Raw genomic sequence first — 24,375 nt, 5'->3', positions numbered from 1 at the left:
AAGTTTTCATAACTGTGACCTTAATTGCCTACCGTCTGTAAGCTATTAGTGTCTTAACGACCGTTCCACAGATGCATGTTCATTAATTGTTTATGGTTCATGGGAAACAGTGTTTAAACCCTTTACAATGACGATCTGTGAAGTTCTCTCTCCCCTCTAACATTTTTGACCACGCCCATTGACAATGCCCCCCCACGCTATCTCCTTGCCACCGCTGCTGAAAATAATCTTAGGGGTAACACTTGTCTCCTCTGCATCTGTGTGATTCATAGCCTCTCATATCAGACCCGTTAATCCCATTTAGTCCTGGTCAGTGTTAGATGAGGCATAGAGGGTGTGTTTGATGACCTTAGCATGTTTCCTCTCCATTCCTCCAACTGATATCAGCAGGTTGACGGTTATTGTCATGAGTTTTGTCCTGAAGGTAGAACTGAGCAATTTCCCTTTAGATAGGCCAACTGCAAAGTCAAAATTGTCTATATTGTAAAATTTCATGAAAACAAAAATGTGTTTTTTGGTCTTAATTTAAGGTAAGGGTTAGGCATTAGGGTTAGCACTGTGGTTAATGTTAGGGTTGGGTTTAAAATCATTTTATGATTTTGCATATTAAATATTCTGGGAACCTATATCTTGTCATATCCCCACAATGTTCCCACAACCTAAAGAAATGTTCTGGAAACCTTTCAGAGAACACACAACGTGTTCTGGAAACCTTTTAGAGAACATACAACGTGTTCTGGAAACGTTTTAGAGAACATACAACGTGTTCTGGAAACCTTTTAGAGAACACACAACGTGTTCTGGAAACCTTTTAGAGAACATACAACGTGTTCTGGAAACCTTTTAGAGAACACACAACGTGTTCTGGAAACCTTTTAGAGAACATACAACGTGTTCTGGAAACCTTTTAGAGAACACACGACGTGTTCTGGAAACCTTTTAGAGAACACACAACGTGTTCTGGAAACCTTTTAGAGAACACACAACGTGTTCTGGAAACCTTTTAGAGAACACACAACGTGTTCTGGAAACCTTTTAGAGAACATACAACGTGTTCTGGAAACCTTTTAGAGAACATACAACGTGTTCTGGAAACCTTTTAGAGAACACACAACGTGTTCTGGAAACCTTTTAGAGAACACACAACGTGTTCTGGAAACCTTTTAGAGAACATACAACGTGTTCTGGAAACGCTCTTGTAACATCAGGTGAATGTTTTTTGCTCTGAAAAGAAACATTGTAGAATCATCCACACAGCTGGACAGTTTTTGTGTTTTGGGAACATATCTTTTGTGATGTCCCTGCAATGTTCCCACAACCTAATGAAACATTCGGGGAACATTTAAAGAACAGATTAAATGTGTTTAGGAACGTTATAGTAACATCAGGCAAATGTTTTATGCAAACATTCTATTTTCAACAGTTTTTTGTGTTATGAGAACAGTTGCCTCGACCTTACAAATGTTCTGGAACTTTCCCAGAACCAATTTTGGTTTGCTGGGTAGTGGTGAACATCATTACCTGGAGCCTATCTGTCGCTATGGCAGATGTCTCCAGGGATACGCAGCATCAGGAAGATGCCGTTCCGCTGTTCTATTCCTCTGTTCCGCTGCCTCCAAGGACCACCATTCTAGAGTGTTGCTGAAACAGCTGTTGCTTGTCGTATTGTGTTTCCTTGACGATGGGTTGATACGAGTGCAGTGAAGATGAAATCCCCTCCAGTTTGTCTCTGTTGTTGGTCTGGGGGGCAGTGTCTTGAGTGCCCACTCAGCTAAAACAGCGCTCAGGGAGGGTTGCTGCTTGTGACAACGGTCACCCTTTTAGTCATGATGTGGTCAACCTGTTGGTGGAGCTGCCCTCCTGCTGTGGTGCGTAGGAGGCTGACATGGTCGTTACTGTTGTTCAGGGCCAATGGCGTGAGTTATGGAAACGGTATTAGTACTGTACTGTGCCCGTGTTTTATTATATGGGCATGGGCAATGCCAGAGTATGGAACGTAGTCAATGAATTCACTCATATCATCCCTAAATTGGAGGCTACATATACCTCATGTGTTCTTACCTAACGTCATCTTCTTTGTCCCCATTGGGCCCTCTTCTTCTTTCCATCCTTGGTCTTCCAGTGTGAAATGGTACCACCTAGCAGGTCTATTGAGCCAGCCAAGTGACATCTAGTGTTTTGTTCTCATACCCTGTTGAACTGTTGTGTCTACTGAAGTAGCTATTTTGACCTGATGCCAACAAGGCCAAGCGTATTCAGCTTGATGCACTGGAATGTTCCTTTAAGCTTGTCCTTCATGTCCATGCTCGGTAGTTTGGTTTTGCCGGACCAATGAGAATGTCATCACTCTGTCTGGTGGATTACTGCTTTACATTTGAACTGCTCGGTCACTACACAATCACAGCACTACTAAAAAGGGGTCAAAATGTACTGTTCATTATGTTTAGACTTTAGAAGTTTATTATGAGGATGGCTGCCCAATGTTTTTTAACACCTTCTTGACCTTACTTACGTCAATTAAAATCGTGTAACTTTGATGACGTCTCTTTGAAGACTAATTACACTACATCACAGAACGCTCCTAGTAATGGAAACGCATATGTAATGTTACGACACATTATAGTGGTATTATGTGTTGTACCATGACTCAGTCTCTCCACTCTCTGTCTCTCTGTCTGCCTTGCAGGAAAAGCATCCTGTCCTGCTCATGTTCCATCATCGGCTTGGTTCTAATCATCACCTCCAGGGGGTTCTACACAGACCAACATGCTGCACTTCACTGTGCTCCTCCTCTGCCTCCTGTCCCTGACTCTCACTTCCACTGGTGAGTATCATATGGTAATCACACTCGGGGCTTTTCCCACTACGGGACTGTACCCGAGCCGAGCCAAACCATGCTGTAATGTGCGGGCCTGGTTATGCCTACACCGTGGTAGCTGGAACATGTCAGAGTTAGCACAGTTTGGTTCAGGCCGGCACGATAATGTGAAAAAGGCTACTACAGGTGTAGTATCTTAATTTGACTAATTCTTACAGCTGGAAAATAAACCTGTCTGAGAAGATAGAAAAGAGGGATGACATTTACTTGTCTGAAAATATAGAAAAGGGGGCTGAAATGACCAGTCTGAAACCTCCTCCTTCAAAGTTTAGATTTCAAATCAGCTGAAGCAAAGAATGTGGTGTTTGGACTCTGGCTTCCTCTCTACTTCACAACACATTTCCTTTAAACAGAGTTGTGGATGGTGGAGATTACATCTGTTCATAGGAGGTGTTTGAGTCATCCTCCCACTTCACCCAAAGGCAATGGCAACAGGGTGTGTGTGTGTGTGGGGGGGGGGGGGGCATCCTGCCTCTTCCAAAGCACAGCAACAGAAGGCCAACAACCAGAAAGTTGTGACATCCAACTCGAGCCTGACGAAGACCTTCAGCTAGAAACTTTACAGAATAAAACTGCAGGGTTGATTAACAGTGTGCAGATTTCTATATTTTGTTCATCACATCAAAGCTAAGACGACCGTGTTGAGGATGACAGAGACGCCTCTCATCTCATTGTGTGATCGTTCGAATGGCCCTAGTCTGTAGCCTTCAGTACAAGGCTGCTGTCCCATCCTTATGACTGCCACATACGCTATGTTGCAACAGGGACAGGCATGTAGGGAGCAGCGTCATCAAAAGAACTCAACACTCACTGATGCTAATGTTTAGAAATGTCACCTTTAATTAACCCCTTGGTGTAACTTGATGGATTGATGAATTGATGCACGCAGAAAGAGAAAGAGAGAAAGAGAGAGAAATAGAGACAGTAGTTGAACTCACTGCAGTATTAACCTTGCTGCTAGATTAATGAGGGATTGTCATCGTTGAATATGGTGAATTGAGGGGAATCTCCAGCACACAGATACTCCTGATGCTTCCAACAATGTAATGGATCTTCTAAATGAATGTCCTCCTGTCGCTCCTCCCTCTCTAAATGAATATGTTGACACAGCTCTTCTCCTCCTGTCGCTCCTCCCTCTCTAAATGAATATGTTGACAAAGCTCTTCTCCTCCTGTCGCTCCTCCCTCTCTAAATTAATATGTTGACAAAGCTCTTCTTCTCCTGTCGCTCCTCCCTCTCTAAAGGAATATGTTGACATAGCTCTTCTCCTCCTGTCGCTCCTCCCTCTCTAAATGAATATGTTGACAAAGCTCTTCTCCTCCTGTCGCTCCTCCCTCTCTAAATGAATATGTTGACAAAGCTCTTCTTCTCCTGTCGCTCCTCCCTCTCTAAAGGAATATGTTGACATAGCTCTTCTCCTCCTGTCGCTCCTCCCTCTCTAAATGAATATGTTGACAAAGCTCTTCTCCTCCTGTCGCTCCTCCCTCTCTAAATGAATATGTTGACAAAGCTCTTCTTCTCCTGTCGCTCCTCCCTCTCTAAATGAATATGTTGACACAGCTCTTCTTCTCTTGTCGCTCCTCCCTCTCTAAATGAATATGTTGACACAGCTCTTCTTCTCCTGTCGCTCCTCCCTCTCTAAATGAATATGTTGACAAAGCTCTTCTCCTCCTGTCGCTCCTCCCTCTCTAAATGAATATGTTGACAAAGCTCTTCTTCTCCTGTCGCTCCTCCCTCTCTAAAGGAATATGTTGACACAGCCCTTCTCCTGTCGCTCCTCCCTCTCTAAATGAATATGTTGACATAGCTCTTCTTCTTCTGTCGCTCCTCCCTCTCTAAATGAATATGTTGACACAGCTCTTCTTCTCTTGCTCCTCCCTCTCCTCCAGATGCATCAGTGTTCAGAGGGGAACCTAGCTTCTACTCAGGTAACGCTATGGATCATCTCAATGGAGCGTGTGTGTGTGTGTGTGTGTGTGTGTGTGTGTGTGTGTGTGTGTGTGTGTGTGTGTGTGTGTGTATGTGTGTATGTGTGTGTATGTGTGTGTGTGAATGTGTGTGTGTGTGTGTGTGTGTATGTGTGTGTGTGTGTGTGTGTATGTGTGTGTGTGTGTATGTGTGTATGTGTGTGTGTGTGTGTGTGTGTGTGTGTGTGTGTGTGTGTGTGTGTGATCAGTTTGGACTAATGAGGGAGGACATGTTGCAATGTCACCAAAACCAGAATCCTGTAACATACTGCAATATGCAGATTGACTGTTCAAATGGGGTTCAGTGTATACATCGGGGGAGACTTGATGTGTTTACAAGTGTATTTCCCCACCAGCTGGTTGGGAACAGCATGCGTGCCATGAACATTAGACTCCAGACCACAAGATGTTTTGTGAATCTGTGAGACATGAGTGAATGGACGAGTATTTAAGTCAGTATGTCATGTGAAAGACAAAACTGGAAGTGGAAGAGTAATTTAACACCACATATGTTTTAGGTGGCAGACTGTTGCTCCTCACCAGCCTGACTGCTTATCATACCACATCAGTTCATGACTGTTATGGCATCAATTCAAGGAGCCTTCTGAGATGCACTGGGTCAAGAACAAAACAGAGCCCTTCCTTTGCCTGACAGCTGCATTCGGGTCCTGTTTAGTAAAGGCACACGCAGTGAAACGTTTTGAAACAGAAAAGGAACATCTGTGTTCTCATTGGTCAAGTTCAGGTAGTAGAATATTCTGTCAAAGAGCATTTTGTTAGACCAAAAAGACCAGGAAGTCAAGACCAGGAAGTCCAAGATCAGAGACCAGATCAAGATCATTGGATTGATCTTTGCGGAATGGTATTTTGTAGTTGTAGTTGCAATTGACATTACCCTCTGTATTGGGATGTTTTTAGACAGCATTGGAAGACACACCATAGCCTGTGTGTCCCTCACTCCAGACCTTGTTAAACCATAGCCTGTGTGTCCCTCCCTCCAGACCTTGTTAATAGATAGTTACAAGATTAGAACATAGCTGGGGACAGTTGTATTTTTAGAGAAATCTTGTGTTTGTTTTAGGAAACTTCGATCATTGCCAGTGTGGCCGAACGGCATCCATATCAGGAAGTCGTCAGTTTTCAGGCAAAACTCATTTCAGTTTGCCTGAAATCTGGTGACTTCCTAATGTGGACGCGGTCACATCTGCAGCCAATGAGATGTGAAAGTGTAGCTGGCAAATGTGAAGATAGGGGAATGAACAAACAGTTGTAAGAGCTAACTGGGTTGTAAACATGGTATAGACTTCCTACTGCATCTATCTTGACTGACCTGGAAATATTCTTGTCCCTGCTTCATTTTGATGTTAGTTTTTTTGTGAGTCTCTGCTCTGACAAACAATGATAAAACTGATGTAGTACAAAATCAATCAGCCCCTCAAGAATACTGCAATGCTTTTTGTGATACTCTGCACTTACAATACAAATCTCTCTCATATAATGTAGTCCACAAACAATGTAGTGTGTACGGCACAGTACATCACTGGGGCCAAGCTTCCTGCCATACAGGACATCACTGGGGCCAAGCTTCCTGCCATGCAGGACATCACTGGGGCCAAGCTTCCTGCCATGCAGGACATCACTGGGGCCAAGCTTCCTGCCATGCAGGACATCACTGGGGCCAAGCTTCCTGCCATACAGGACATCACTGGGGCCAAGCTTCCTGCCATACAGGACATCACTGGGGCCAAGCTTCCTGCCATACAGGACATCACTGGGGCCAAGCTTCCTGCCATGCAGGACATCACTGGGGCCAAGCTTCCTGCCATGCAGGACATCACTGGGGCCAAGCTTCCTGCCATGCAGGACATCACTGGGGCCAAGCTTCCTGCCATGCAGGACATCACTGGGGCCAAGCTTCCTGCCATGCAGGACATCACTGGGGCCAAGCTTCCTGCCATACAGGACATCACTGGGGCCAAGCTTCCTGCCATACAGGACATCACTGGGGCCAAGCTTCCTGCCATACAGGACATCACTGGGGCCAAGCTTCCTGCCATGCAGGACATCACTGGGGCCAAGCTTCCTGCCATGCAGGACATCACTGGGGCCAAGCTTCCTGCCATGCAGGACATCACTGGGGCCAAGCTTCCTGCCATGCAGGACATCACTGGGGCCAAGCTTCCTGCCATGCAGGACATCACTGGGGCCAAGCTTCCTGCCATACAGGGCATTCAGGACCTTTATACCAGAAGGTGTCAGAGGAAAGCCCAAAAAATTGTCAAAGACTCCAGTCACCCAAGTCATAGACTGTTCCCTCTGCTACCGCACAGCAAGCGGTACCGGAGCTTCTATCCCCAAGCCATAAGACAGCAGAACAATTAATAAAATGACCCTCCGGACTACTTACATTGACACCCCGGTTTTGTTTTTACACTGCTTCTACTCGTTGTTTATTATCTTTGCATAGTCACTTTAACCCCTACCTACATGTACAAAATACATTGACTAACCTGTACCCCTGCACATTGACTTGGTACCGGTACCCCCTGTATATAGCCTCATTATTGTTATTTTATTGTTACTTTCTAGTTTATTTTTTACTTTAGTTAAAATTTTATCAACTCTATTTCTTGAACTGCATTGTTGGGCTTGTAATTAACTTTTCACGGTAAGGTTGTATTCGGCGCATGTGACAAATAACATTTGATTTGATTTGGAAGTATGTCAAGACCACTGGGCCCCAATCAGTCCTCTTCAGTCCCAAGTGCTGCATGGCTTTGCATGGTCCCTGAGGGTGGTGGTAACAGACTGGCACTGACTGGGACCTGTGACCCCCTATTCTCCAAAGGGCTTTGGTCAACAGAAGTGCACTACGTAGAGGATATGGGTACTACTTAGGACTGAATGTTCTCTCATCGTTGTTGACTGGAAAGGACAAAGTGTGTTGCAACGTCGTCATGGTAACGTTTAACCGTAGAGGTTTCTGTAGCCGCTGGTAATCCACGTGCATGTTAACGTTTAACCGTAGAGGTTTCTGTAACCATGGTAATCCACGTGCATCTACAACAATACATGTTAACGTTTACCCGTAGAGGTTTCTGTAGCCATGGTAATCCACGTGCATCTACAACAATACATATTAACGTTTAACCGTAGAGGTTTCTGTAGCCGCTGGTAATCCACGTGCATGTTAACGTTTAACCGTAGAGGTTTCTGTAGCCGCTGGTAATCCACGTGCATGTTAACGTTTAACCGTAGAGGTTTCTGTAACCATGGTAATCCACGTGCATCTACAACAATACATATTAACGTTTAACCGTAGAGGTTTCTGTAGCCGCTGGTAATCCATGTGCATCTACAACAATACATATTAACGTTTAACCGTAGAGGTTTCTGTAGCCGCTGGTAATCCACGTGCATGTTAACGTTTAACCGTAGAGGTTTCTGTAACCATGGTAATCTACGTGCATCTACAACAATACATGTTAACGTTTAACCGTAGAGGTTTCTGTAGCCATGGTAGTCCACGTGCATCTACAACAATACATATTAACGTTTAACCGTAGAGGTTTCTGTAGCCATGGTAATCCACGTGCATCTACAACAATACATATTAACGTTTAACCGTAGAGGTTTCTGTAGCCATGGTAATCCACGTGCATCTACAACAATACTTTTTTCTTTACATAGTTGAATGTGCTGACAATAAAATCACACAGAAATGATCAATGGAAATCAAATTTATCAACCCATGGAGGTCTGGATTTGGAGTCACACTCAAAATTAAAGTGGAAAACCACACTACAGGCTGATCCAACTTTGATGTAATGTCCTTAAAACAAGTCAAAATGAGGCTCAGTAGTGTGTGTGGCCTCCACGTGCCTGTATGACCTCCCTACAACGCCTGGGCATGCTCCTGATGAGGTGGCAGATGGTCTCCTGAGGGATCTCCTCCCAGACCTGGACTAAAGCATCCGCCAACTCCTGGACAGTCTGTGGTGCAACGTGGCGTTGGTGGATGGAGCAAGACATGATGTCCCAGATGTGCTCAATTGGATTCAGGTCTGGGGAATGGGCGGGCCAGTCCATAGCATCAATGCCTTCCTCTTGCAGGGACTGCTGACACACTCCAGCCACATGAGGTCTAGCATTGTCTTGCATTAGGAGGAACCCAGGGCCAACCGCACCAGCATATGGTCTCACAAGGGGTCTGAGGATCTCATCTCGGTACCTAATGGCAGTCAGGCTACCTCTGGCGAGCACATGCCACCCCACACCATGATTGACCCACCGCCAAACCGGTCATGCTGGAGGATGTTACAGGCAGCAGAACGCTCTCCACGGCGTCTCCAGACTGTCACGTCTGTCACATGTGCTCAGTGTGAACCTGCTTTCATCTGTGAAGAGCACAGGGCACCAGTGGCGAATTTGCCAATCTTGGTGTTCTCTGGCAAATGCCAAATGTCCTGCACGGTGTTGGGCTGTAAGCACAGCCCCCACCTGTGGACGTCTGGCCCTCATACCACCCTCATGGAGTCTGTTTCTGACCGTTTGAGCAGACACATGCACATTTGTGGCCTGCTGGAGGTCATTTTGCAGGGCTCTGGCAGTGCTCCTCCTGCTCCTCCTTGCACAAAGGTGGAGGTAGCGGTCCTGCTGCTGGGTTGTTGCCCTCCTACGGCCTCCTCCACGTCTCCTGATGTACTGGCCTGTCTCCTGGTAGCGCCTCCATGCGCTGGACACTACGCTGACAGACACAGCAAACCTTCTTGCCACAGCTCGCATTGATGTGCCATCCTGGATGAGCTGCACTACCTGAGCCACTTGTGTGGGTTGTATACGCCGTCTCATGCTACCACTAGAGTGAAAGCACTGCCAGCATTCAAAAGTGACCAAAACATGAGCCAGGAAGCATAGGAACTGAGAAGTGGTCTGTGGTCACCACCTGCAGAACCACTCCTTTATTGGGGGTGTCTTGCTAATTGCCTATAATTTCCACCTGTTGTCTATTCCATTTGCACAACAGCATGTGAAATATATTGTCGATCAGTGTTGCTTCCTAAGTGGACAGTTTGATTTCACAGAAGTGTGATTGACTTGGAGTTACATTGTGTTGTTTAAGTGTTCCCTTAATTTTTTTGAGCCGTGTACATTACCATGATGATGGGGACTTTATTTTAGGGTCAGGGTTCAGGTTCAGTATTTTACTGTCAGACATTATGTTGCCATTGTGTATGTAGGCCTACACTGTAGCAAAGGAAATGGTAAGAGTGAAGCTACCTGGATGCATTGGCTATGCTATTGTAGATAGAATGAGTGCATTATGTTTGGAAGTCCTGCAGTCCATCAAGTTGTAATGGAGGAAATGAAAGTTGAGCAGAGCTTGGCCATGAAGAGAGAGTGTCTTTCCTGATTAAGATTTTCTGCTAACAAAGAGAGACGTTTGTCCATTGTACAGAAAGAAAAGGGTGATTCACTGGACAGGGGCGGCAGGGTAGCCTAGTGGTTAGCGTGTTGGACTGTAGTGACCTTGTTGAACTGAAAGAAGATGTCAAACAGTTACGAAATTTGGAAATTTATGTAGTGATGTGGGAAGCCTGAGATTGAACATTTGAAATAGTTGGGAATTTATGTAGTGAACTTATGGAGCTGCTGTTTAGGGAGCTTGTGAAATGAAAAAGTATTTTCTAGGTAGGTCAGCCTGAGTATAAGTAACTGTTTGTCACGCTGTTTTACCCAAAACAGCTGCACTATCAGGTTACATAAGCACTCACTCCATAGTGTGAGAACATCTGGACAGGATGTACATAAATGGGCATAACCATGTGACACATAAAATAGGTCAATCAATCACTTTCGGACACATGCCATCTACTATATTTCTACTTACACTGAATCCCTGGCTTCAAATAGTATTTGAAATCTTTCTTTAGAAATCTGAGCATTTGATTGGAGTGCCAGATAGGCAGGATTTGCACTTTTGGGATTGTTCCCTTGGTTCCATTGTACCAGGCAAATATAGAAAATGCAGTTTGATCCCTGGTCTGATGGACACTATATTTCCCACCACATTCCCTCACTAACCAACCAGTGACAGTCAGTCAGTGACGGGTGACTGGGAATAGATGTCATTTTGTTAAAGGAGAGGCTGTTGTGACACTGCATGGAAGGTGCTGTTAATATAATATAATCTCTATACCTGTCTCTCTCTCTCTACCTCTCTCTCTGTTTTCACAAGCTCTCATGTTCTCTCTCTGCTGGATGAGAGGTGTCATTTCGACCATGGGTAATCAGTTTGGGTGGCAGCAGGCATCTACAGTGGGGCAAAAAAGTATTTAGTCAGCCACCAATTGTGCAAGTTCTCCCACTTAAAAAGATGAGAGAGGCCTGTAATTTTCATCATAGGTACACTTCAACTATGACAGACAAAATGAGAAAAAAAAATCCAGAAAATCACATTGTAAGATTTGTAATTAATTTATTTGCAAATTATGGTGGAAAATAAGTATTTGGTCACCTACAAACAAGCAAGATTTCTGGCTCTCACAGACCTGTAACTACTTCTTTAAGAGGCTCCTCTGTCCTCCACTCGTTACCTGTATTAATGGCACCTGTTTGAACTTGTTGTCAGTATAAAAGATACCTGTCCACAACCTCAAACAGTCACACTCCAAACTCCACTATGGCCAAGACCAAAGAGCTGTCAAAGGACACCAGAAACAAAATTGTAGACCTGCACCAGGCTGGGAAGACTGAATCTGCAATAGGTAAGCAGCTTGGTTTGAAGAAATCAACTGTGGGAGCAATTATTAGGAAATGGAAGACATACAAGACCACTGATAATCTCCCTCGATCTGGGGCTCCACGCAAGATCTCACCCCTGCATACGGAGTCGGGAGAGGTGAATTTTGAGAGCCGTGCGTTCTCCAAAACGCAACCCAACCAAGCCGCACTGCCCGCTTAACACCAATGTGTCAGAGGAAACACCGTGCACCTGGTGACCGTGCATTGCACCCGGCCCACCACAGGAGTCACTAGTGCGTGATGGGACGAGAACATTCCTTGTGCTGTGTGAGTGTTGTGCTGTTTAAGTGTTGTGTTGTGTGAGTGTTGTGCTGTGTGAGTGTTGTGCTGTGTGAGTGTTGTGTTAAGTGAGTGTTGTGTTGTGTGAGTGTTGTGTTAAGTGAGTGTTGTGTTGTGTTGTGTAGTCTACAGCCACAGCCATTACAATGAGCCTGTCCTTATCATTCCTCCAGCCTACAGCCACAGCTGTTACAATGAGCCTGTCCTTATCATTCCTCTAGTCTACATCCACAGCTGTTACAATGAGCCTGTCCTTATCATTCCTCTAGTCTACAGCCACAGCTGTTACAATGAGCCTGTCCTTATCATTCCTCTAGTCTACAGCCACAGCAGTTACAATGAGCCTGTCCTTATCATTCCTCTAGTCTACAGCCACAGCTGTTACAATGAGCCTGTCCTTATCATTCCTCTAGTCTACAGCCACAGCTATTACTATGAGCCTGTCCTCCCCATTCCTCCATCCACCAGCCTCCACTGCTGCCAAAAGCCATGATGGAGATGGAGCCATATATACAGATATACTATCTATGGCTTTGCTGTCCGCTACCCAAGTCTGCCGCTCATCATTCATTCACTAACACTGTCATTGTCAATCCCTGTCTAAGAGGATAATATCATCAACTTAAAACCCACGGCATAGATACAAGCCTCCATCATAATGTTATTTATCCCCGTTATACACTAGGTAACACTGATATACCGTGTCTGCCATAATATGCTCATATTTATGTATCGTTGGATAGATGGCTGCAGATATAGATTGCTCTGGGCTGTTCTGGCCTCAGCCTCATTGGCTTTCTCCTGTCTCAATATTAAGGCCTGGTCTATCCCGCTGTCATGGCTGTGCACTCGGAAAAGTCATATCCTTTCTATTCACAATCCTAGCTAATGGGACGAAGATATATCTGTCATCACTAAGTTAGCACTAATCATGTTTATGCAATATAATAATCATCATAAGAATACTATCTCTCTCTCTAATACAGCTATGTGTAGCAGTGCTGTAAATTATTAACATTCCTGTATTGTTTGTGATACTGCTATGAAACCCAATCCTAACCCTTTCTACCAGGGAGGAAATGGGTAGAAACAAGTCTCTAACCATGATTCATCCACAGTGTGATGATCTTAACAGAATGCTGCAGTAGAGGAACCTACAGGATACCGTACATGTTCACTGTCTCACTTGGACAACAACCAACTTGTTTATGTAAACAAACAAACAAAGTGTCACCCAGATAAACAACTGTCTGTGAGTCTGTGGGGGTTAACTGCATGTTGGCTTGTATCCTGTATCACATTAGACGCTCTGATGCCAGGACTATACGGAGCAACAGAAAGCTTTAGATGAGCCCAGGCTCCTGGATCACGACTCAGGATAGAGCTGGCATTTTAAATTCAAATGAGCCCCAACAGCTTTGTGGTGGTATTGTTCCAGCAGGACAGACAGACAGACAGTGTTGTTGAATACTGTAGGTCCTGTTGTCTGGTAATGAAGTGGATCTTCTCTTCATAGCTGGACCCGAGAGAGAAGAGTCTCTTTCTGTGTGTGTGTGTGTGTGTGTGTGTGTGTGTGTGTGTGTGTGTGTGTGTGTGTGTGTGTGTGTGCATGTGTGCGTGCGTGTGTGTGTGCGTGCGTGTGTGCGTGTGTGTGTGTGTGTGTGTGTGTGCGTGTGTGTGTGCGTGTGTGTGTGTGTGTGTGTGTGTGTGTGTGTGTGTGTGTGTGTGTGTGTGTGTGTGCGTGCGTGCGTGCGTGCGTGCGTGCGTGTGTGTGTGTGTGTGTGCGTGTGTGTCCATTGACTGCTCTGATTGCCTACCCCATAAAGCTTCACCCTCCTTTAACGGAGCCAAGTCGTGCCAGAAGATGAGACAAAAAGAGGGATTGAGATACAGAGGGACTGACTTCACCAGATAAGCTTACAGAATAATGTGGAGATAGGAAAACAGAGGACGATTGACGTGTTTGGAGAGGGAGGTAGAGATATACAGGAGTGAGAGAGATGAAGATCAAGAGAAGCAATCTGTGTGCATTAGCAAGAGAACAAGAGAGACAGAAAGACATAAAGCTAGAGAGAGAGAGAGAGAGAGAGAGAGAGAGAGAGAGAGACAGACTTAAACTATTTGCACATTGTTACAACACTTTACATAGCCATAATATAACACTTGAAATGTCTCTATTCTTTTGAAACTTTTGTTTCAAAATGTGTAACGTTTACTGTTAATTTCTTATTGTTTATTTCACTTTTTTTATACTTTCTATTTCACTTGTTTTGGCAATGTAAACATACACTATATGACCAAAAGTATGAGGACACCTGCTCGTCAAACATCTCATTCCAAAATGATGGGCATTAATATGGAGTTGGTCCCCCTTCTGCTGTTATAACATCCTCCACTCTTCTAGGAAGGCTTTCCACTAGATTCTCGATTCTCAGATTCTCGATTGGATTCAGGTCTGGATTTTGACTTGGCCATTCTAACACCTGGATATGTTTATATTTGAACCATTCCATTGTAGATTTTGCTTTATGTTTTGGATCATTGTCTTGTTGGAAGACAAATCTCCGTCCCAGTCTCAGGTCTTTTGCAGACTCCATCAGGTTTTCTTCCAGAATGGTCCTGTATTTGGCTCCATATATCTTCCCATCAATTTTAACCATCTTCCCTGTCCCTGCTGAAGAAAAGCAGGCCCAAACCATGATGCTGCCACCACCATGTTTGACAGTGTGTTCAGTGTGATGAGCTGTGTTGTTTTTACGCCAAACATAACGTTTTGCATTGTTGCCAAAAAGTTCAATTTTGGTTTCATCTGACCAGAGCACCTTCTTCCACATGTTTGGTGTGTCTCCCAGGTGGCTTGTGGCAAACTTTAAACAACACTTTTTATGGATATCTTTAAGAAATGGCTTTCTTCTTGCCACTCTTCCATAAAGGCCAGATTTGTGCAATATACAACTGATTGTTGTCCTATGGAAAGAGTCTCCCACCTCAGCTGTAGATCTCTGCAGTTCATCCAGAGTGATCATGGGCCTCTTGGCTGCATCTCTGATCAGTCTTCTCCTTGTATGAGCTGAAAGTTTAGAGGGACGGCCAGGTCTTGGTAGATTTGCAGTGGTCTGATACTCCTTCCATTTCAATATTATCGCTTGCACAGTGCTCCTTTGGGATGTTTAAAGCTTGGGAAATCTTTTTGTATCCAAATCCGGCTTTAAACTTCTTCACAACAGTATCTCGGACCTGCCTGGTGTGTTCCTTGTTCTTCATGATGCTCTCTGCGCTTTTAACGGACCTCTGAGACTATCACAGTGCAGGTGCATTTATACGGAGACTTGATTACACACAGGTGGATTGTATTTATCATCATTAGTAATTTAGGTCAACATTGGATCATTCAGAGATCCTCACTGAACTTCTGGAGAGAGTTTGCTGCACTGAAAGTAAAGGGGCTGAATAATTTTGCACGCCCAATTTTTCAGTTTTTGATTTGTTAAAAAAGTTTGAAATATCCAATAAATGTCGTTCCACTTCATGATTGTGTCCCACTTGTTGTTGATTCTTCACAAAAAAATACAGTTTTATATCTTTATGTTTGATGCCTGAAATGTGGCAAAAGGTCGCAAAGTTCAAGGGGGCCGAATACTTTCGCAAGGCACTCTATCTACAGTACTAAATCCATGTGTTTGTATAGTGTATGTTATTGTGTGTGTGTGTGTGTGTGTGTGTGTGTGTGTGTGTGTGTGTGTGTGTGTGTGTGTAGGTGTGTCAATATTTGTATTGCTTCACAGTCCCCGCTGTCCCATAAGTTTTTTAAATCTAATTTTACTGCTGGCGTCAGTTACTTGATGTGGAATAGAGTTCCATGTAGTCATGGCTCTATGTAGTACTGTGGCCTCCAATAGTCTGTTCAGGACTTTGGGACTGTGAAGAGACCTCTGGTGGCATGTCTTGTGGGGTATCTGAGCTGTGTGCCAGTAGTTTAGACAGACAGCTCGGTGCATTCACCATGTCATAAATAAAAGTAGTGATGAAGTCAATCTCTCCTCCGCTTTGAGCCAGGAGAGATTGACATGCATATTATCAATGTTAGCTCTCTGTGTACATCCAAGGTCCAGCCGTGCTGCCATGTTCTGGGCCAATTGCAATTTTCCTAAGTCCTTTTTTGTGGCACCTGACCACACGACTGAACAGTAGTTCAGGTGCGACAAAACTAGGGCCTGTAGGACCTGCCTTGTTGATAGAGTTGTTCAGAAAGCAGGGCATTGCTTTATTATAGACAGACTTCTCCCCATCTTAGCTACTAAATCAAATCAAATTGTATTGGTCACATACACATAGTTAGCAGATGTTAATGCTGGTGTAGCGAAATGCTTGTGCTTCTTGTTCCGACAGTGCAGTAATAACCAACGAGTAATCTAACATAACAACTCCAAAACTACTACCTTATACACAGAAGTGTAAAGGGATAAAGAATATGTACATAAAGATATGAATGAGTGATGGTACAGAACGGCATAGGCAAGATGCAGTAGATGGTATCGAGTACAGTATATACATATGAGGTGAGTAATGTAGGGTATGTAAACAACGTGGCATAGTTTAAAGTGGCTAGTGATACATGTATTACAAAAATATGCAGTAGATGATATAGAGTACAGCATATACATATACAATGAATAATGTAGGGTATGTAAACATTATATTAAGTTATATTAAGTAGCATTGTTTAAAGTGGCTAGTGATATATACGCTGATTCAGTGATCGAGTTCATTAGAATGTGTATTGAAGAAGTCGTTCCCATAGCAACGATTAAAACATTCCCAAACCAGAAACCGTGGATTGATGGCAGCGTTCGTGTGAAACTGAAAGCGCGAACCACTGCTTTTAACCAGGGCCGGAAACATGACCGAATACAAACAGTGTAGCTATTCCTTCCACAAGGCAATCAAACAAGCTAAGCGTCAGTATAGAGACAAAGAATTATTGTATCAACATGTTTTGACCATGACAGTTTACAATCCAGGGTTACTCCAAGCAGTTTAGTCATCTCAACTTTCTCAATTTCCACATTATTTATTGCAAGATTTAGTTGAGGTTTAGGGTTTAGTGAGTGTTTTGTTTCAAATACAATGCTTTTAGTTTTAGAAATATTTAGGGCTAACTTATTCCTTGCCAGCCACTCTGAAACTAACTGCAGCTCTTTGTTGAGTGTTGCAGTCATTTCAGTCGCTTTAGTAGCTGACGTGTATAGTGTTGAGTCATCCGCATACATTGGCACTCTGGCTTTACTCAAAGTCAGTGGCATGTCGTTAGTAAAAAAAAATAAAAGCAAGGTGCCTAAACAGCTGCCCTGGGGAATTCCTGAATCTAACAGCATTATATTTGAGAGGCTTCCATTAAAGAACACCCTCTGTGTTCTGTTAGACAAGTAACTCTTTATCCACATAATAGCAGGGGGTGTAAAGCCATAACATATACGTTTTTCCAGCAGCAGACTATGATCGATAATGTCAAAAGCTGCACTGAAGTCTAACAAGAAAGCCCCCACAATAATTTTATCATCAATTTCTCTCAGCCAATCATCAGTCATTTGTGTGCTGTGTGCTGTGCTTGTTGATTGTCCTTCCCTATAAGCATGCTGAAATTCTGTTGTCAGTTTGTTTACTGTGAAATAGCCATTGTATCTGGTCAAACACAATTTTTTCCAGAAGTTTACTAAGGGTTGGTAACAGACTGGTTGGTCGGCTATTTAAGCCAGTAAAAGGGGGCTTTACTATTCTTAGGTAGCGGAATGGACGCACACTTTCTAGTAGGCTTAAATTGAAGATGTGGCAATATCATCTGCTATTATCCTCAGTCATTTTCCATGCAGAATTTTTTCTCCTCTTCCACCCTCACTTTACAGAATTCAAAAGTACGATTCTTGTCTTCCATAATTTGGGCCGATATACTTGGATGTGTAGTGTCAGCGTTTGTTGCTGGCATGTCATCCCTAAGTTTGCTTATCTTGCAAATGAAAAAGTTTGCAACCGAGGACAGACTAATTTTACGTGTTACGCGCTTCAGCACTCGGTTGTCCCGCTCTCCTAGACGTTTCCACTTCACAATAACAGCACTTACAGTTAACCGGGGCAGATCTAGCAGGGCAGAAATTTGATGTACTGACTTGTTGGACAGATAGCATCATATGACGGTGCCACGTTGAAAGTCACTGAGCTCTTCTGTAAGGCCAATGTTTGTCACTCGAGATTGCAAGGCTGTGTGCTCGATTTTATACACCTGTCAGCAATGGGTGTGGATGAAATAGTCAAATCCACAAATTTGAAGGGGGGTCCAGATACTTTTGTATAGATAGTGTATGTTTCCCATGCCAATAAACCCCATTTTGAGAGAGAGAGAGAGAGAGAGAGAGAGAGAGAGAGAGAGAGAGAGAGAGAGAGAGAGAGAGAGAGAGAGAGAGAGAGAGAGAGAGCATCAATGTTCCTGATTTCTGCAGGCTGTGGGCCTTATGTGGTCTGTTTTAACACTCCTCCTCACCATCTGTCACTTCACAGTCAGGGAACACTTTAATACTGAACCAATAGCATTCATTTCACCAGACAGATTTCAGCTCCGTTCCATACTGTTACTGCTCTTTTATCCTCCCTCTTCTCTCCCAGAACATGGTTTCTCACTTAACGTGCCTCCATTGCCCCATGTATAGCAGAGCATGTGTAATTCTCTCTGTCAAGAAGCAGTAATGTTTAGTGGTTGGGGTTTTTCAACCAGGCCAACAGGCTATGACAGTGTTAGGCACGTCCTTGTGTTGGAGTGTGTGTGAGGTTCCTTTCGTCTCTCAACCTCGACATTGTCGTTCGGTTTTATGAAGTGTCCGATAAAAATCATATTTTTTTACAGTCCAAGGCTTTATTCCGGTCTCTCTATGTGAAGTGTTTTTTTTTTACAGTTTTTTACTGTCTCTCTGTCTCTGTCTGTCTGTCTCTCTTTCTCTCTCCCCTCTCTGTCTCTCTCTCTCTCTCTCTCTCTCTCTCTCTCTCTCTCTCTCCGTCCCTCTCTCTGTCTCTCTTTCTCTCTCTCTCTCTCTCTCTACGTCTCTCTCTCTGTCTCTCTGTTTGAATGAACTCTTAGTACATAAAAGCTATTTTGCAGGCAGGATATTGAGAGACTATGAATCCTTTGTCCTGCGTTTTAAAGATGGCAGCTAGTGTGTCAATCTGACATCTTTTGAGAATCTTTCAGAGACATCGCTCGCATTTTTAGACAGACATAAAAAGAGCAGAATATCACCGTCTGAGAGAGTAGCAATCCTTGGTATTGAGGTGACAGCTGTGGTTCCTGAGAGATAACACACACACAAACACACACACACACACACACACACAGGCAGGATCAGGGAAAGTAATCAGCGTCTCAGGAACATTTTGCCTGATTGGTTATTCATGACCTCGTCTTGCATTGTTTTTCTGTCTCATGGAGCTCTGTGATGCCTGTCTTTTTTAATGACTAATTGAGGCTAATTATCTGTGTGTGTGTGTGTGTGTGTGTGTGTGCGTGCGTGCGTGCGTGCGTGCGTGCGTGCGTGCGTGTATGCAGGTGAAATGAGGCATTTCCATCAAAGACATCTCTCTGGGTTTAGCTCGCTAACTGCTTGTCTTGTTCTCCGGCTGATAATGATGACAACTGAAAGGGTTTTTGGTAAACACATGTTCACTTCCAATTTAATATTTAGCTTCTGCAAATAATGTATCCAATGGGAGATGCTGCTGCATATACAGTGCCTTTGGAAAGTATTCAGACCCCTTGACTTTTTCCACATTTTGTTAGGTTACAGCCTTATTGTAATATTCATTCAATTGTTTTGTTTTTCCCTTCACCAATCTACACACAATACCCCATAATGGCAGAGCAAAAAAAACGTTTTTTTTTTACCAATTTTTGCTAATTTATTACAAATAAAAAATCTGAAAAATCATATTTGCTTAAGTATTCAGACCCTTTACTCAGTACTTTGTTGAAGAACCTTTTGGCAGCGATTACAGCCTTGAGTCTTCTTGGGTATGACGCTCCAAATCAAATCAAATGTATTTATATAGCCCTTCGTACATCAGCTGATATCGCAAAGTGCTGTACAGAAACCCAGCATAAAACCCCAAACAGCAAGCAATGCAGGTGTAGAAGCACTGTGGCTAGGAAAAACTCCCTAGAAAGGCCAAAACCTAGGAATAAATCTAGAGAGGAACCAGGCTATGTGGGGTGGCCAGTCCTCTTCTGGCTGTGCCGGGTGGAGATTATAACAGAACATGGCTAAGATGTTAAAATGTTCATAAATGACCAGCATGGTCAAATAATAATAATCACAGGCAGAACAGTTGAAACTGGAGCAGCAGCACGGCCAGGTGGACTGGGGACAGCAAGGAGTCATCATGCCAGGTAGTCCTGGGGCATGGTCCTAGGGCTCAGGTCCTCCGAGAGAGAGAGAGAAAGAGAGAATTAGAGAGAGCATACTTAAAATCACACAGGACACCGGATAGGACAGGAGAAGTACTCCAGATATAACAAACTGACCCTAGCAACCCGATACATAAACTACTGCAGCATAAATACTGGAGGCAAAGACAGGAGGGGTTTGGAGACACTGTGGGCCCATCCGATGATACTCTTGGACAAGGCCAAACATATAACCCCACCCACTTTGCCAAAGCACAGCCCCGACACCACTATCTTCAACCACCAACTTACCATCCTGAGACAAGGCCGAGTATAGCCCACAAAGACCTCCGCCACGGCACAACCCAAGGGGGGCGCCAACCCAGACAGGAAGATCACATCAGTGACTCAACCCACTCAAGTGACGCACCCCTCCTAGGGACGGCATGAAAGAGCACCAGTAAGCCAGTGACTCACCCCCTGTAATAGGGTTAGAGGCAGTGAATCCCAGTGGAAAGAGGGGAACCGGCCAGGCAGAGACAGCAAGGGCGGTTCGTTGCTCCAGAACCTTTCCGTTCACCTTCCCACTCCTGGGCCAGACTACACTCAATCATATGACCCACTGAAGAGATGAGTCTTCAGTAAAGACTTAAAGGTTGAGACCGAGTTTGCGTCTCTCACATGGGTATGCAGACTGTTCCATAAAAATGGAGCTCTATCGGAGAAAGCCCTGCCTCCAGCTGTTTGCTTAGAAATTCTAGGGACAATTAGGAAGCCTGCGTCTTGTGACCGTAGCGTACGTGTAGGTATGTACAGCAGGACCAAATCAAAGAGATAGGAGGTAGGAGCAAGCCCATGTAATGCTTTGTAGGTTAGCAGTAAAACCTTGAAATCAGCCCTTGCCTTAACAGGAAGCCAGTTTAGGGAGGCTAGCACTGGAGTAATATGATCAAATTTTTTGGTTCTATTCAGGATTCTAGCAGCCGTATTTAGCACTAACTGAAGTTTATTTAGTGCTTTATCCGGGTAGCCGGAAAGTAGAGCATTGCAGAGGTCTAACCTAGAAGTAACAAAAGCATGGATTCATTTTTCTGCATCATTTTTGGACAAAAAGTTTCTGATTTTTGCAATGTTACGTAGATGGAAAAAAGCTGTCCTTGAAACAGTCTTGATATGTTCGTCAAAAGAGAGATCAGGGTCCAGAGTAACGCCGAGGTCCTTCACAGTTTTATTTGAGACGACTGTACAACCATTAAGATTAATTTTCAGATTCAAAAGAAGATCTCTTTGTTTCTTGGGACCTAGAACAAGCATCTCTGTTTAAAAGTAGAACGTTTGCAGCCATCCACATCCTTATGTCTGAAACACAGGCTTCTGGCGAGGGCAATTTTGGGGCTTCACCATGTTTTATTGAAATGTACAGCTGTGTGTCATCCGCATAGCAGTGAAAGTTAACATTATGTTTTCGAATGACATCCCCAAGAGGTAAAATATATAGTGAAAACAATAGTGGTCCTAAAACGGAACCTTGAGGAACACCGAAATTTACAGTTGATTTGTTAGAGGACAAACCATTCACAGAGACAAACTGATATCTTTCCGACAGATAAGATCTAAACCAGGCCAGAACTTGTCCGTGTAGACCAATTTGGGTTTCCAATCTCTCCAAAAGAATGTGGTGATCGATGGTATCAAAAGCAGCACTAAGGTCTAGGAGCACGAGGACAGATGCAGAGCCTCGGTCCGATGCCATTAAAATGTAATTTACCACCTTCACAAGTGCCGTCTCAGTGCTATGATTGGGTCTAAAACCAGACTGAAGCATTTCGTATACATTGTTTGTCTTCAGGAAGGCAGTGAGTTGCTGCGCAACAGCCTTTTCTAAAATTTTTAAGAGGAATGGAAGATTCGATATATAGGCTGATAGTTTTTTATAATTTTCTGGGTTTGGTTTGGTTTGGTTTGGTTTGGTTTTTTCTTGAGAGGCTTTATTACTGTCACTTTTAATAAGTTTGGTACACATCCGGTGGATAGAGAGCCGTTTATTATGTTCAACATAGGAGGGCCAAGCACAGGAAGCAGCTCTTTCAGTAGTTTAGTTGGAATAGGGTCCAGTATGCAGCTTGAAGGTTTAGAGGCCATGATTATTTTCATCATTGTGTCAAGAGATATAGTACTAAAACACTTGAGTGTCTCTCTTGATCCTAGGTCCTGGCAGAGTTGTGCAGACTCAGGACACCTGAGCTTTGAAGGAATACGCAGATTTAAAGAGGAGTCCGTAATTTGCTTTCTAATAATCATGATCTTTTCCTCAAAGAGCTTGGCATACCTATATTTGGGGATTTTCTCACATTCTTCTTTGCAGATCCTCTCAAGCTCTGTCAGGTTGGATGGGGAGGGAGGTAGAGATCTGGGCTCTAGCTGGGCCACTCAAGGACATTCAAAGACTTGTCCCCAAGCCATCCCCAAGCCATTCCTGTGTTGTCTTTGCTGTGTGCTTAGGGTCGTTGCCTGTTGGAAGGTGAACCTTTGCCCCAGTCTGAGGTCATGAGGGCTCTGGAGAAGGTTTTCATCAAGGTTCTCTCTGTACTTTGCTCCGCTCATCTTTGCCTCGATCCTGACTAGTCTCCCAGTCCCTGCCGCTGAAATACATCCCCACAGCATGATGCTGCCACAATCATGCTTCACCGTAGGATGGTGCCAGGTTTCCTCCAGATGTGACGCTTGGCATTCAGGCCAAAGAGTTCAATCTTGGTTTCATCAGACCAGATAATCTTGTTTCTCATGGTCTGATAGTCTTTAGGTGCCTTTTGGCAAACTCCAAGCGGGCTGTCATGTGCCTTTTACTGAGGAGTGGTTTCCGTCTGGTCACTACCATAAAGGCCTGATTGGTGGAGCGTTGCAGAGATGGTTGTCCTTCTGGAAGGTTCTCCCATCTCCACAGAGGAACTCTAGAGATCTGTCAGAGTGTCCATTGGGTTCTTGGTTGCTCAGTTTGACCGGGCGGACAGCTCCAGGAAGAGACTTGGTGGTTCAAACTTCTTCCATTTAAGAATGAAGGAGGCCACTGTGTACTTGGGGACCTTCAATGCTGCAGACATTTCTGGTACCCTTCCCCAGATCTGTGCCTCAACACAACACAATCGTGTCTCTGAACTCTATGGACAATTCCTTCGACCTAATGGCTTTATTTTTGCTCTGACATGCACTGTCAACTGTGGGACCTCTGTCTGTCTGTCTGTCTGTCTGTCTGTCTGTCTGTCTGTCTGTCTGTCTGTCTGTCTGTCTGTCTGTCTGTCTGTCTGTCTGTCTGTCTGTCTGTCTGTCTGTCTGTCTGTCTGTCTGTCTGTCGCTGTCTCTCTCTCTCTCTCTCTCTCTCTCTCTCCTCAGACGATGCTACAGGTAATGTGCCAGTGTGTGTGTTACGATGATGTCATGTACTGTTTGTCTAAACCGTTAGGTGCTAAGTCATTAACGATGTGTGTCTCTCTCCTCAGACGATGCTACAGGTTACGGGCCGGTGTTTGAGGATCAGCCGGTCGACACCATCTACCCCGAGGAGTCACCTGAGGCCAAAATCACCATGAGCTGTCGAGCACGAGCCAACCCACCTGCCACATACACGTAACAGTCCTCCTCTCACCCCTAAACCCCACCTGCTGTGCTGTGTTATACTATGTCCCTCGTCTCTCACCGTCTCTCACCCCCCCCCCAACACTCCCTAAACCCCACCTGCTGTGCTGTGTTGTACTGTATGTCCCTCGTCTCTCACCCCCCCCATAACACTCCCTAAACCCCACCTACTCTGCTGTGTTGTACTGTATGTCCCTCGTCTCTCCCCCCCCCCCCCATAACACTCCCTAAACCCCACCTACTGTGCTGTGTTGTCTGTATGTCCCTCGTCTCTCACCCTCCCCCCCCCATAACACTCCCTAAACCCCACCTACTGTACTGTGTTGTACTGTATGTCCCTCGTCTCTCACCCCCCCCAACACTCCCTAAACCCCACCTGCTGTGCTGTG

General features: G+C 44.4%; 1 protein-coding gene across 2 annotated transcripts in view; it reads left to right on the top strand.

The window, feature by feature from the left end:
- LOC110502409 (contactin-1a) overlaps positions 1–24,375 on the top strand; it is a 165,526-nt gene that overhangs the window by 65,685 nt on the left and 75,466 nt on the right. For both annotated transcript variants that reach the window (XM_036959293.1, XM_036959302.1), the window contains exons 2-4: positions 2,687–2,824; positions 4,768–4,806; positions 23,851–23,977. In XM_036959293.1, coding sequence (XP_036815188.1) covers positions 2,767–2,824; positions 4,768–4,806; positions 23,851–23,977 — 224 coding nt within the window. In that variant the 5' untranslated portion in view covers positions 2,687–2,766. The remainder of the gene's footprint in view (positions 1–2,686; positions 2,825–4,767; positions 4,807–23,850; positions 23,978–24,375) is intronic.

This window comes from Oncorhynchus mykiss, chromosome 2 (genome assembly GCF_013265735.2).
Source record: "Oncorhynchus mykiss isolate Arlee chromosome 2, USDA_OmykA_1.1, whole genome shotgun sequence".
Classification (NCBI taxonomy): Eukaryota; Metazoa; Chordata; class Actinopteri; order Salmoniformes; family Salmonidae; genus Oncorhynchus; species Oncorhynchus mykiss.
This window is presented reverse-complemented; position numbering and strand designations above follow the sequence as displayed.